General features: G+C 44.8%; 1 protein-coding gene across 1 annotated transcript; it reads left to right on the top strand.

Annotated features, from left to right (window-relative positions):
• The first annotated feature begins 3,032 nt into the window (after positions 1-3,032).
• On the top strand, positions 3,033-12,349 carry RERGL (RERG like). Its single transcript, XM_044455454.1, has 5 exons — positions 3,033-3,084; positions 6,483-6,539; positions 7,763-7,836; positions 8,568-8,716; positions 10,801-12,349. Exons 1-5 carry the CDS (start codon positions 3,033-3,035, stop codon positions 11,081-11,083), a joined length of 615 nt encoding a protein of 204 aa, XP_044311389.1. The 3' UTR covers positions 11,084-12,349.
• The last annotated feature ends 2,685 nt before the right edge of the window (positions 12,350-15,034 follow it).

Genomic DNA, 15,034 nt, shown 5'->3' with positions numbered 1-15,034 from the left:
CAGGAGGTGATCTGACCATGACAGGGGAGTCAAACAAAAGTTCTTCACCCTCAGGTCATCCTCTACCTGCCCCGTCGTGAATACCAGGTCCAGAGTGTGTCCACGTTCATGGGTAGGGCCAGTGACGTGTTGAGACAGGCCCATGGCCGTCATAGAGGCCATGAAGTCCTGAGCCGCCCCGGTCAGTCCAGACTCGGCATGGAGATTGAAGTCCCCCAGGACCAACATCCTGGGGGTCCTCAACACCAGGTCCGAGACGGTCTCTGTCAGCTCAGATAGGGAGACTGCTGGGCAGAAAGGTGCACGGTACACCAATAGAATCCCCAATCTGTCTCGTTCGCCCAACACCAAGTAGAGGCACTCCAGCCCTGGTCTCAAAGGGACCGGAAGACCCGTGAGAGAGATGGAGGCTCTGTAAACCAATGCGACTCCCCCTCCCCTCCCTTCTGGGCGTGAACAGTGTTGAACCAGATACCCGGGCGGGCACAACTGGGAGAGGGCAACATCCCCTCCCTCTCCCGCCCAGGTCTCCGTTATGCAAGCCAGGTCAGCCCCCTCATCCACAATCAAGTCATGGATGAGGGAAGATTTATTATTGATCGACCTGGCATCGAGCAGCACAGTAACTCGCACTCGGGGGCTGCATATGGATGAATATGGATTGTCATTGAATCATGGGGGGAAAAGGTGCATCACAATGTCTGAATCCTGCTGTGCTCACTTCCAATGGCTTAACCATGAACAACCCATGAAGTGAAGCCATGGCTTCTTGTCGGATTGTGAACTGTGGGGTCTTCACCATGTTTTTGTTTTATTCTTGGTAGGATCCATGAAGCACAACCTCTTGCATTTCAGTGACTACCCATGGTTCATTGACAGACTATGTTGAACCCATATTCAGCACTCTTCCATGGGGTTAAGGTTCCTTCCCTAACCTTTGGAACGTGGGAATCTGCCTTGGCTTAAACCAGCAGAGTGTTTCTCCTCCTAGCTGAGCCTTTCCCCATTTTGAAGCTCTCCAGATGTTTTGGACATCAAGTTCCAAAGGCCAGGGATCCTGGAAATCATCATGCAAAACATCTGGAGTACAGTAGGTTGGGATTTCATAGGATGATAATGATGGCCAGGAACAGCTTGTCTAATAAGTATAATTCCCTTGCATGCAGGTTAGCGGCTGGTTCAAAAGAGCAGATTGCTGTGCCAGGGGCTGATATTTTGCACTCAGCTATGGCCAGTTCTCCCCCTATGCATCTCTAAGGAACCCTTTCCTACTTACGTTTCTGAAGTTAATTAGCTGTGTGGAACTTTTCAACCATCCTTCATGTGCCCCTTTTAAAAAAAGATCATGACTGGAATGTAAAGAAAAATAAAATTCCCATCAAGTGCCGTCTTCAAGGCACCCTTTTCCTTTCAGGGTTTATTAAATGCTTCCTTTGCGGTGAGAATCACAATGTTTCACAGTGCAATATAAACATAGGAGCTAAAAAAGAAGAAGGGAGTTAGCATTCCAATACTAAAAATACACCCAATGGCAACGATATGCGCACAATGCCTTCATTCATATTCCAGGAAGTCAATTCCTCTGTAAGAACATTTGCCCCTCAAAAGCTGTTCTCATGGCCTAATCCTGTTGCTGAGATCCCAGGTCCAAAGAGTAGATAGATTCCAGTGCTGTTGGTTTTCTCCAGCATGGGCCACTGAGCAACCAATGAACCTAAGGCATAATGGTAATGCAAGGGCACCATTTCATCAGCCCCATGGCTTGCACGATCTGACTTGGGAGGCTTAGGAGCACCCAGTGCAAGGTGGAAGAGTGAGGGTGGCAAGCTCCACTGCTCCCTGCCTCATGCCTTGCATTTTATCTAGAGGGCTGCTTTCAGCAGGGAGAGGGAGAGAAGGAAGCTGGGGAACGAATCGCACAGCCCCAGCCTCCCCACCCCACCATCTAGCACATCCCCACCTAGCCTCCCCACCCCACCATCTAGCATACCCCATCCATCCATCCATCCATCCATCCATCCATCCATCCACTTTCTGCCCTTTTTTTTTTCCTTTCAAGGAACTCAGGGCAGCTTACATAGCTCTCCTCCTCCTCCTCTCCATTTTATCTTCAGACCAGCAACCCTGTGAGGTAGGTTGGATTGAGAGTGCATGTTTGGCCCAAAATCATACGGTTGTCCTATCCCATTTATTCATTTACTATATTTATACCCTGCCTTTTTGCCTTTCCAGGAATTCAAGCCGCTTACACAATCCTCCTCCTCCTCCTCCTTTCAGTCTCATGCCTTCAACAACCCTGTGAGAGGCTGTGACTGGCCCAAAGTCTCCCAGTTGGCTCTGTGGCCAAGTGGGGACTAGAACTGGCATCGCCTGAGTCCCAGTCCTGCGCTCTTAACCACCGCACCACACTGGCTCTCTCTCTCCAACCAGGGGGTGATTAAAGACGGGTTAGCGAAGCATTAGTGCATTACAAGAAGTTCCCAAACTAAGGAGGTCAGTCGCGCAAAATCTGTGTCCATTTCACTCCCTCCCCCTCCAGGGATCCATCCAGGCGCTGAAGACCCAGAAAGAAAGCGGCTCTTCCAGGCGACCTGCTCCACTCTTAATTTATGACTTGTTTGGTTTGCTCGGTTTATTTTGCAAAGAGGAGAAGATGAATATCTTTCTTCCTAGCCTCGATCACAGGCTGGAAGAAGGAGAGGCAGATCCGTCTTTCCCAGAGTAGGGGCGGGCGGGGGGGGGCAGCCAAAGGTGGGCGGGTCCTTGAACTACGTCGCCAGGGGATGCTCCCCGTTCGCCCTCCCTCGGCGTCCTCAGCGTAGGCGCTATATAGAAGTTGACTGAGCGCTGGTCCAACAGCTCAGAATGGCTCTCTAGGGACTGGAAGGGAGAACTGCGCTAAGACGGGGGAAAACAAAGCAAAGCACCAAACCAGGAAACGAGCATCGATTCCTTCCTCCCCCCCCTCCCCTTTGTCCTGCGTGGAAGTTTCCAGTTTGGGATCACTTTAGGTGCCCAAAGCTACTTCAACGATGAATGACATCAAAGTCGCAGTTCTGGGCAGCGAAGGGACAGGAAAATCTGGTAAGAACCTCGCAGTCCGATTCAATGGCGAACGCATTGTGTCTTGCTGGAGAGAGACCTCCTTTTTTCTTGCTACCCAAATTGACCCGGTTTATAGGCACTTTTTGATAGCATAATAAAAGTTAAGCAGATTTCCTTTTATTATTATTTGTACAGATGTAGGGGAGGGCAAGTCAGTTTGTGTTTCATTTGTGCGTTCATATATATCTTGGCATCATATAGATTATAAAATCTATGTACCTGCCACTCACCATCTTATTTTCCATTCTCTTGAAATATGATCTATCTTCCATATGTCTAAACATTGTATTTTTATATTATGTTTATGGGTGCTTTTTTCTTGTTCAAATGCAGTTCATTCCAAATACCCAATTAAGTTTGCCAAGTTTTTTCAGGCCTTTCCCTCTAACATATAGTTTAACATATAGCAATGAATGGTGAAATCCTATGAATGCATCTTGCAATTCCTCATCCAGCCTGCAGAGAGCTGTGGGGCTGCATTCAGTCTAAATATACATTGCTCCCAACATATGTTTCCCTCCAATGCCTAGAAAAGCTTTGCCTGCTTAAATTTCAAGTGGTATTTTTCCGTTTAAGGTAGAGGAACAGAGCCAAAATTTGGGTTTTGGCAACCCTAATGTATAATAACAACACATGCCAAATAATATGGCAGCAACACAGAGGAGCTCAGAACAAAGGCTGGTATAAATTTGGCTGAATTTCAAACTCTGAATCCCAATTTTGGAATTCTGGGACATAGTGGAGTTCCTGCTTTCTAAATTATGAAATGAATTTCCAGATCTATGTTTGAAACAGTTCAAACTTCCAGAAGCTGAACTTGCATTCTGAAACATCAACACTGAGATTTGATCCTTGACTTGAATGATATATTAACAAAACACACACATCCAATAACTCTCTGCCACTGAGGTTCTGGGCACATGAACTTGGGAACAAACCAATCTGAACTAAAAGAGGCTTCTTTCTGAGTAAATGTGCATAACCTCCTGCTGTAAATCTTAAGGAACAGTGATAAATATAATCAACTCCCCATATGTCACATCACACTCTTCCACTTCTAATTCTAATAGGATCCTTATGGTATAATAGCAACAGAAACTGAATTAGAAGTCCGTAAATGAAATTCACATATATAAATCTGATAAAAGATAACCCCCTGCCCACAAATTAATAACTGGACTCAGTAACTCAGGTTTTGCTATGGTGCAGCTTGCCCCCTCCCACAACCTGTTGGCCTTCAGATCTATGCAACTACTATGCCTATCATCCCTAGCCAGCAGTACCCAGTCCAGCAGATCTAGAGGGTTCCAGGCTGGGGAAAGCCAATGTAGTCATTTTTAAAGGATCCATGCACCTACCTCTTAAGAGCCAATTAATTAAACTGAGCTTTACCAATCAGTTACAAAGAATGAAGAAATCTCCAAAAAGTCAAGGAAGCATGACATAGAGTGGGGACCCCCTCCTCCCCAGGTTGTTTCATCATTTCATACTTATTATTGTCCAGATGCAAGACGTACCATTTCTTTTCTGAATCTGTACTACAGCCGACTGAACAAAACTAGTCTTTGTTTTGAGCATCTTTAAAAAGTCCACCACATTGCCGTCCCATCATGCTTCCAAGGAGTTCAGGATTGCCAAACAAGCCATTGAGTTAGGTTAGGCCTGAAGATAGTGGCTGGCCCCGGGTCACCCACTGAGCATGGCTTCTCAGCAAGAATTCTGACCCTGGACTTGTGCCCAAGTCTACCCACTAAACCAGGCTCCTAACTCGAGCTCTACCTCCAGTGGTCCATTTTTGGCAGTGGAATACAGTTCTGTTGTGGGAGAGCTTGCAAGGGCTTTGGGTAAGGTCTGCAGGCTGATCGTGCAACAGCCTTCTTGAACCTAAACAGGTCTGAGTCAGATCAGGGCCTGGATGGAAGATTGCCTGAAAATTATGTCTGCCACCTGAAAAGCAAGAGACAAATAACAGGGTACTGAAAAGGTTTGTGTTTCAGTGCTAAAAGAAACAGCTCCTGTGAATCTTCCTTCTCTGCTTCTTGGTTTGCCTCCTACTCCAGCTGTGTGTGCACAAAAGCCTTTAGCACCAGGGATCCTGTGTTGTCCTCCGCAGAAACAGGGAGCAGTTAGTCCAAGGAGGACAAATTCATGGGTGCTGCACCTGGCTGTTTGTAATGTGAGGCTGCAGAACAGCAGAGGATGAAAGTGTTTGATTGTGTGGCCCAGGGGCTCATTAGGGACTAGGGTTCCATGCACATTATAAAGAATCTTGATGCACCTTGTAGTCTGTAGCTGCTGTTTAAAAGAATGCTTGCTAAGTAGCTGTTTGTTTCAAGGCACAATCCTCTGTAAGTTTAGATAAAAAAGGAATTTGCAACAGGTCTGGATATTGCGGGCCATTTTTAAATCTGAAGTTGCATATCACTAACTGTCTTCTCGGGACTGCAGGTGGTACAGTGGTTTAAACTGCTGTGCTGGTTGATCGAAAGGTCGCCGGTTCGAATCTGCACAACGGAGTGAGTTCCCGTTGCTCTGTCCCAGCTCCTGCCAACCTTGCAGTTCAAAAGCATGAAAATGCAAGTAGATAAAAAGGTACCACTTTGGTGGGCAGGTAATAGCATTCCATGCACTTCGGTGTTTAGTCATGCCGGCCACATGACCAGGGAGACTGTCTGCGGACAAGCGCTGGCTCCCTCGGCTAGGAAACGGAGGTGAGCACCGCCCCCTGGAGTCAGGCATGACTGGACTTAACGTCAAGGGGAAACCTTTACCTTTACCTTAACTGTCTTCTCAGACTCAAACTGTCCAGTTTCACTTATGGCATCAGATGAAGTGCACTGTAACTTAGGAAAGCTCATCCTAAGTATTAAAACTAGCTGAAGAACTAAGACAGTTAGTCTAGATTTGTGCTACCACTTATCCTGGCAGTAAGTGTGTATAGGACAGCAGATTGAGTCACATCTGAATTTAGCTAGATCAGGGATCATGTGACCTGGAGAAAAACAAATGTGCCACCTTGGTTTACATTCGTATGGAAAGCATGCATACACATAAAGCTGGAGAAATGCATTAATACTGACTTGCTTAATCCAGGATTGGTATTAAGAATGCGCATGGCCAAAAGCCCTAACAGGACTTTTGTGATCTGTATCCTCCCTACATAGCAATACTGTGTCTTCTGTTTGAATCTAACCCCCCCACCCCCCACCCAAAGGTACATTGCTTTATTGGCCATAAAGCTGCAACCTTCCTATGGGGCAGACAGCCTAGGGAATCCAGAGATGACCGAATAGTCAGAGATGACTGAAAGTCAAAGTGTGGCACATCAGCTCCCCAGGCTGTTCCTTTCTCATGTCTAGTTTTGTTCTTCACTGCAGCCCTGACAGTGCGCTTCCTCACCAGGCGTTTCATTGGAGAATATGCTTCGGATTCTGGTAAGCCTTCATGAATTTGGTAGGCATGCATCTACCTTGCCTCTTGCAGCTCTCTGCATATCAGATCTCTTAAGCAGTTCCTGTGTCAAGGACGGCTCCGTCAGATACTCAGATCCTCCATGGAGACTGGCCATACGGATGAAGAAACAAGTAACTTCTTTCAAATCACTCTGCTTATTCCACCTTTTCCAAGAAGCTTTTGCCTTAGCTTTTAGTCAGTATTCCCTAGAACTAATGCTGTGTTGAATCTTTCTTTTTTTCTGTCCATCTGCCCTCTTCCTTCCCCATTTTTACTCCATTTGATAGACATTCATTCACCCTGCCAGAATGGCTTGGGCTAGAAATGGCAATTTACAGGTAAATGGGAGGTAGGAACAGGCAATTGCCCATATTATGTGCCTAGCATGCCAACAGTGTGTGTGTGTGGGCAGACTATAAAAACTCTCTCTACCCCTATTCCTGGCCTCTTGCTTGTCCTCAATAGGAATGATGAAGGAACATTTGGAGAAATTGTCAGGTTGGGTCTGGGTTTCTTGCATTTACCTTACTAAGGAGGTGGCCGAAAAGTATGAATAGTTCACACTATGTAGATAATTTTGTGTGCACCAGGACTGTCCCTTTCCAATGTGTTTTTGGGAGCTCAGGTTATTAAAAGCTTCTCCATATTGCAGAGTAAGTCCCTGTACACAGAAAACTAGATGTCACACACAAACACATGCACAGTCTTCTTGAAGATGCTTCTGGAGGAAGGCCTAACAAATCCTTTCAGACTGGGTGGCAGTGGCTGAGTTAACCTTTTCCTGATCTTTGACTTCAGAGATGCACAACCTTTATTGGCCTGCGGGCCAACTTAATTTTCACAGAATCTTTCCAGTGCTGCAGTCCAGTGGTGGGAATGGCCAGGGATGAGGTCAAAGTACATTTACCTGAAAGCCCTTCCTACCTGTAACTAAGGGGAGGCTTTTCAGCATTTTAAAGTGGCAGGGGACGTCTGCACAAAGCTGGGAAGGCATCAAATAATTCATTGTCAGGGAAAGGAGGCAGGAGCATAGGAAGGGGACCTGTCCATCCGGGGAACTCCATAGGGTCAGATGCAGATGCAGGGGGAGGGGGCTAGGTGAGCACGGATTCTAAGGTTCTTCATCTCTGCTTTAGTGGTGCATGAGCGGTGACTCCTGTGTATTTAGTCCCAAGATCAAACCTATCCCTCCTTTTCCTTGCAGAGTGCATCTATACAAAGCATATGTGTCTGGATGGAAAGCAAATCCACCTGGAAATATACGATCCTTGCTCACGAGTAAGTTATGCCTCCCATTAAGAATGCTCCCCTGTGGTTTTGAGTCTCATTATTCCCACAGTTCTTTGGGAAACTGGCGTCAAGAGAAAGTGCAATGTGGGGGTGGAGTGGGGGAACGGATTGGAGCCTGAACTGAAGGCTAGTTCAGGTGAATTCCTCAGGTCTGAACCTGTCTCGATGTGAATATTGGCACTTGTTTCAGCTGCTGCTTCATCTTCTCCTGATGACATGGTCTGTCCAGCAGGATCTACACCAAATTCAAAGCCTTGCAGCAATAGCAAAGTCCGTCGGCAGTGACATCTGCTTCAGTGCATTCAGTGGAGCAATATTGGCTGCAATAGTTTTTCAAGTTCACTTATAATAATTTTATACTGTCCAATAGCCAAAGCTCATGCAGAGGTTCACAGCATGTTGAAACATGATGAGTTTTTTAAAAAATAAAAATGTGATTGGTGAGTTCTCCACACTGTTCTGTAAAAGAGCAAAAGGGCTTCTTTCAAAGATGGCTATTTGCAGAGCTATAAAGGAGTCAAAGATTAACTCGGTGAGCTGTTTGCAGTACCCAGATTTACTAATTCATCATATTGATGATAAAAACACAATAAAAGTCATGCGTTTCCAGGGAGTGTGTGCCACTCCTGATTTGAGGAATGACACACTACGATGCTCTTAAAGTTGTGCTCAGCACCTCAAGCAAAGGGTCCCACCCCGTTTGTTCTCCTGCCTTCCAGCCTCGGCGAGGAAAGCTGTCCCTCACGGATGAGTTCCACTGGGCAGACGGATTTGTCATTGTGTACGACATCAGCAACAGAACCTCCTTTGCGTTTGCAAAGGCCCTGCTGTGCAGGCTACGGGAATGCCACACAGGGACTTGCAAAAGGTGAGACAGGAAAAGGTGACCATTGAGAAGGCAGAAGGACAAGGTGCAGAACCTCAGCCCCAGGGCCAAACCTGGGTGCTTGAGGCAGCAGTCTGCTCCTCTGGGCTGCTGGTCCAGAAGATGGTCTGAAGGCACATAAAGCACCTGCCATTCTGCAGCTGAGCAGGTCTGGGGCTGGCCTGAGCGTGGAGGGGAGACCACCTGGGAACTGCATGTAACCACTTTGAGTTCCACAATGGGAGAAAGGTGGGATAGAAATATAATACATAAATACAGGCAGTGATACCCTTGCATGGCCCATTTTTCCCCTGATCACCAATTGTGTCCTGGCCTTTACCCAATTTCTTTCCCGTTCTGAAAAGCTGAACTGCCACACCTAAACCTCCCTTACTTGTTATCCGGACATGCTGTCAGGATGAACCCACGAGGAATCCATTGTTCTAGTACTTGCGGGCTTCCTCTTATTTTTTTTATTATTTATTTAGAAAATTTCTATGCCGCCCCATTTGCCGAAGCCTTGGGGCGGCTCACCAACATATCAATTAAAATATAATAGAATAAAATATAAAACAAGTTAACAATATAAAATAAAATAAGATAAAATAAGTCGCCCAGCCTGGTCTTGCAAAGCAAATATGCTAATTATACCTTTTATTAATAATTATATTTTGTATTATATATTATTATATGATCACATAATTTAATAATGCATGATGACATAATTATTCAATAGTTTAATAATTATTAAATCAATATATTTATATATCAAATAAATTAATAATTATATTGTGCACAATATAATGTTTGGTATATTAATACAATAATTAATAATGATCACAACAACAACAACAATTTAATATCCCACCTTTTTTCCTTTCAAGGAACTCAAGGCAGCTTACATCTTTCTCCTCCTCTTCTCAGTTTTATCCCCACAACAACAACCCTGTGAGGTAGGTTGGGCAGAGAGTCTATGACTGGCCCAAAGTCACCCAGAGAGCTTCACGGTTGAGTGGGGATTAGAACCAGACCTCTAGTCCAACTATACCATACTGGTTCTCTGGTTCTATTTGATAGAATAGGACTTCAGGGAAGAAGACTTAGAGAAGTTCTCATTGGCTGGCATGAGGGATTCTGTACTCACCTTCTTTCATTGTGCAAACTTCTTGAAACTCAGCCTCCTTGATGTCCCACACTTAAATTAATTTTATATGGTGGCTGTCTTCCCTCTTTTGCCCCTTGAGCCCTGAAATGACTCAAGATATGGCACATTGAGAAGGATGAAAATTAGGGCCCGGTAAGAGGCTGTGTTACAACTCTTGCCAATGGTCCTACCTGTACAAACTGTTGGAGGATGAGGCAGAATTGTTCGCCCAGCATCTCTGCCCAGAAATCAAATGGAGAAGTTTGAGAACTTCCTTGTACAAAGCTCTAATTGAAACATTTTCCTTCCAAGAGAAGGAAAGATGTAAACCCAGCCTCTTTACTGTTTGACTTCTTGGATGTGAATGTGTGAGCTGTAAGAGAACCTCATGATCACAGTATTCACTTCTCAGACCAAGGACAAGTCTGAGAAGGCATTACCGGGGTATTCCATCCGATGATGTTACAGCGCCTCCTCTAAAAAGTGTCCCAGAGCTGTACCCTTCCATGTTCAATTTTCACTACACCACTGGTGAAGAGGATAGGGATCTTCCTACAGGATACATTTTAGGATTTCAATAAACCACAGTTCCCAAGGCTCTTGAAAGCCTGATGCTTAAAGCTGAGGAATGGGATTGTATATAAACAGAGTTCCACTGAATCTCTGCTCTTTTCAGCCTGTGATTTACATGCCACATTTTATAGAATACTATGTATTTGTTTATTTAGGGCTATGGACTCCTTTTTTTCCCAGGCACATTGTTGGGGTGGCCTACAGTATCTTCTAAAAAATAGAAAAGACCTTTAAATATATAAAGGGCAAGTAAGAGAAGCTTAAAAGCAGTGTATCTACCAAAGTGGCATAAATCATGTCAGAGCTGTCAGAATAAAATGCATGTACAAAATTGTGTTTGCAAACCTTTCCTCTTCTTGCTGTCCCTCAGAGCCTCTGAGTCCACTGTCATTTTGGTTGGGAACAAGCAAGATCTGTGCCACATGCGAGAAATTGGCTGGGATGAAGGACAAAAGCTGGCCCTGGATTACAAATGCCACTTCTGTGAACTGTCTGCAGCAGAACATTGTCAGGAGGTGGCAACCATGTTCATGAAAATCTTGAAGAATCTTACCTCTACTTCCAAAGGAAAAGAGAAAAGACGCCCGAGTGGGTCTAAATCCATGGCCAAACTGATTAACAATGTGTTTGGCAAGAGAAGAAAGTCTGTTTAGTGCCATGTTCTGAGAAGAAGGAAGATGTGCAGAAAAGGGACCCAATCCCCACAGACCAGCAGCTTGGTCTTGTAGAACTCCAACCGAAAGGAGACTATAGAACAATACTGAATTATTCACAGAATTTTCTCCTGAGGTCTCATCAACTGATGGACCTCAAGGAAAGGCGGATGCTCTCCACTGAATGGTATAGTGTTTGAGGTGACAGCAGACAATGCAAAAGTTCTGCCTGTGGTGACGAAACTTTGCCGGTGGATCCACACATGCATTTTTGCCACTATCACCAATGGGGAGGCAACCTGGGCTGCCTTGATCCACCTAAACTAAGTCATGACTAATCGTCCATTGAGGGCAATGGGTCCTGCGTTAATCATCAGACCGAAGCTGGTTGGTTCAGAGCCAGCAAGTGTGAGGGAAGCAAAGAAGCTGTGCTTGGCAGTGACTAGCTCACAGGGACTCTACATATTTTGGGTCTGCTCTAGATTGAATAGTAACCTGGTGTATGAATGTTATTTTCACCCTGCACTGTGGGGTAACAGGCTCACATTCTGTACTGTTAACTTAGTAAATCTGTAGACCTTTCCTTCCAGGACATTGCCACAAAGTGCCTGGTCTAAAACGTCCTTGAATTTCATCCTCCTGACTCATAGTCTCCCACTCCATAAACCAAACCATGCCCAGGGCACAAAAGTACCCCAGGAACTCTATAGGAATAGTTATATGGGGTACTTTTACACTGCAAACAATAGGTACTCAAACAGAGGAACAAGAGAAGGTTCAGTACAAATTATCTTGGATTCTTTTTGAAGCTAAGATTCATAATAAAATTCTTCAACAAACAGAATTAAAATCCATTGAGGGAAAACTTTGCTTTGATTTTTTAGAAGTTAGTAGGCCAAACTATTATGCAGATTTTCTTGTTTTGCATAGCCTCAGGAAGGATTCAGCCTAAAATTACCTGTATTTGCTGGTAGCTGAATGCCATTCTTGTACTGGTTGCAACTTCCCAAGTGGAAAATTTTAGCCAACACTAAGGCTTTTCCAATGCAACATTTTCCATGCTTTTGTCTGGGGTCACAAAGAACCCCAGTTGAGACTCATGCTAGTTCCTTGTTGACACGGGATGTCCCTTCCCCTGCTTCCCCTCCTGTGTGCTTTCAGTTGTACAGATTAGAATATATTGGGCAGAGACTGTCCAACTGTGCTGAAAGCAATATTGCCTAATGCCAGCTAAACTTCTAGGTATTCCATAGTTTCAGCAATAACTTGTTTCTTTATAAAATATTTCTGTGCCTTTTGCAGAGCAGTGTGATTGCAGAGTCAAGGTATTCTTGGTAATCCAGCCTTGCATAAATAAAACCCAAATATTGCTAAGAATTTGATATCATGCTTAAAGTTATTTTTGTGCGTGTGCTAGAAGTAATTTTTGTGCATGTGTACATTTATGCATAAACATGTCTGTGTGTGTATTGGGTGGGTGGATGAGAATGAATGTAAAGGTTTACTTACAATAGGCTTCCTCTTTACAGTTGGAGTCACTCAGCATATTCCCCAAAGCAGTGTAAAGTAGATCCACGAGTAACATATATCTGCATCTAATTAACATGCAAACAGAAGGCTTGTGCATCACACGGTAGTACATAAAATGCATTTTGGAATATCTCCTACCCATCACTTCTGAGAATATACAAAGCTGGTCCCAAAGCTGATCCACTGTGGATGGCTTGCCCAATTGGGGTCTCTGTTTGTGACAGTATATAGCAAACTTCAGCGTGAGGTAGCAAAGGAGGGTTACTTTCGGGGCTGTGAATGCTAAGTCTGCCAGAAGCAGAAGAGCAGAGTCACAAACTCTGTCCCCAGCTGCAGAATACAAGCAAGTGAAAGAAGGTTTATGGTCCCTTTGAGTAACAACAGCAAGAACCATCAGCATCCTTTCCATAGCACAGTAGGGGGGAGACAGAGCGGCCATGTGTCCTCTTTTACTGTCCTCTATTTGAAGTGCCACCAGAGAACTGTCCTGTGTATACAGACATCCTTTCTTGGAAGGGCTGTCCAGGCCAAGTCCAATTGAAAGACAGAGACCCATCAGGAAGAAGAGCCCGAGGGCCTTGAAGCTGCTCATCAAAAGCAGATGACTGGACAGCAGATGAGCAAGGAACACACGTATCCTGGGGCTGGATCCACTCCGACTCCCTCCCTCCTCGCATGTATATCCACTTGTGAGGGAACCAAGGTGGATAGATAGCAATATTTTATCTTGCCGAAACAGCCCTGTAAAGTAGGTTAGGCTGAAAGCCAGGCCCAAGGCTACCCAGTGAGTTTTATGGCTGAGCAGGGACCAGAACCCAGATCTCCTAAGTCCGCAGTCCTGTACTCTAGTCACCACATCAAAGTAGCTCTTGGGGATTTTGTCAGCATTGTAAAGCCACCCAAAGCCAAGCTCCTCATGACATTTCCGCCATTCTGTCCTGGATTTCCTCAGACTAGTGGCATCCGTACTTGCTGTGGGGTTTTCTGTGGCATCTGTTTCTTTGTGTGCTAAACTCATGGCACTGTTCTGGGAGAATGAACTTCATTCTCAGCAGGCTGGTGGCCTCAGATGGGCTTCAAGGATGAAATATCTACTGGGTTTAAAAAGAAATACTACTGTGCAGCTGTGGGTATGTGAATCTGTGAATAACACCCCCTCCTCCACACATTGCTGCAAGGGCTGGTTGAGAAAGAATGAACTGAACATGCTCCCCGGCATGTCTACTCAGAAGTAAATATTTCCCTCAATGGCATTTATGCTTGTAAAAGACCATGCAGGAGAGAGTGGGGCCTGTCCTGACTTTCAGGAAGGGGCTGTGAATTAGTTGCTTTACTCTCTTCTCCTCCACTCCTTCACCCCAGTGATTCTGCACAGAGCCTAACAGATCTTTTTGGAAAGGCAGATGAGATTCAAAGGGCCATTTCCCTGCATGCTTCATCTTTCCTACTTCCCTTGCGATCGCTGTTGTGTGTGATGCAGCAAGCCGGCTGCAACACACTGTAAACTCCACTGTAATGCGAAGCTTGCACCCCGAGAGCTGTGACTGCATTTTGCAGACACATCTTGCAATAGCACTTCCTGATAGGTTCAAGCAAAATTTCCTCCCAGCCCCATGTGCAACTTCCACACCATGGTAAGATGAACTGAATTTCTTTTAGAAGCATAATAGTCACGAGTTTCATATTTCTAAATTTGCACTTATTAATTTATTAAAAGCTTTTATATCCCATACCCTACAAAACGTCTCGGCAGTTTACAATAAGTAAATATACATATAGACCAGCATATTCAGTTTTTACACAGATCAGGGCTTCTGATCTTGTCCTCTTTTTGGGATGGGAGGTGATTCAAAAGGACAAAGGAGCACAATATCTCACTTTCATTCCTGATGCCAAGAGTCCTAGTCTGCACAGGTTTGCACAGGAGTCTGTGAAGTCTTCTATGCAAAAATGCATTGTGGCTCATATTCTTGAGCCATTCAAGCACACTCTGTGTGCACACACACTACCAGCACAAGCACAAGCACAAGCATGAGCCCCCACAGTGGAGACAGAAAGTTTGCTAATTATGCAAGGTAAGACACAGGGTAACTGACAGACTTTTCAAGGTGCTAGCTATGAATTAACTTTCAAGGGTATACAAAACTCATCCTGCCTTTCTTTTGGACTTAAATACATTGCAGTTCTATTGCAGTCTTTCTGAAAAGGAAAGAAAGGTGATATCATCATCATCATCATCATCATCATCATCAATCAGTTCTGTCTTCCTCATATGCTCCAGGGCCTGGGTTGTAGAGAGTGTTACCTCTTTCTGGCTTCCTCCAGCACCCTCTTGTGGCTTGTTGCTCACAACTATCTGAGAAAAAGTCTATTACAGCATTTTTCACACAGGATGGAAAATAACATTTTTTGGTTAAAAGA

The sequence above is a fragment of the Varanus komodoensis genome, unplaced genomic scaffold (assembly GCF_004798865.1).
Source record: "Varanus komodoensis strain SLA01 unplaced genomic scaffold, ASM479886v1 scaffold8, whole genome shotgun sequence".
Taxonomy (NCBI): Eukaryota; Metazoa; Chordata; class Lepidosauria; order Squamata; family Varanidae; genus Varanus; species Varanus komodoensis.
Note: the sequence above shows the minus strand (reverse complement) of the source record. Positions and strands in the feature narration are given on the sequence as shown.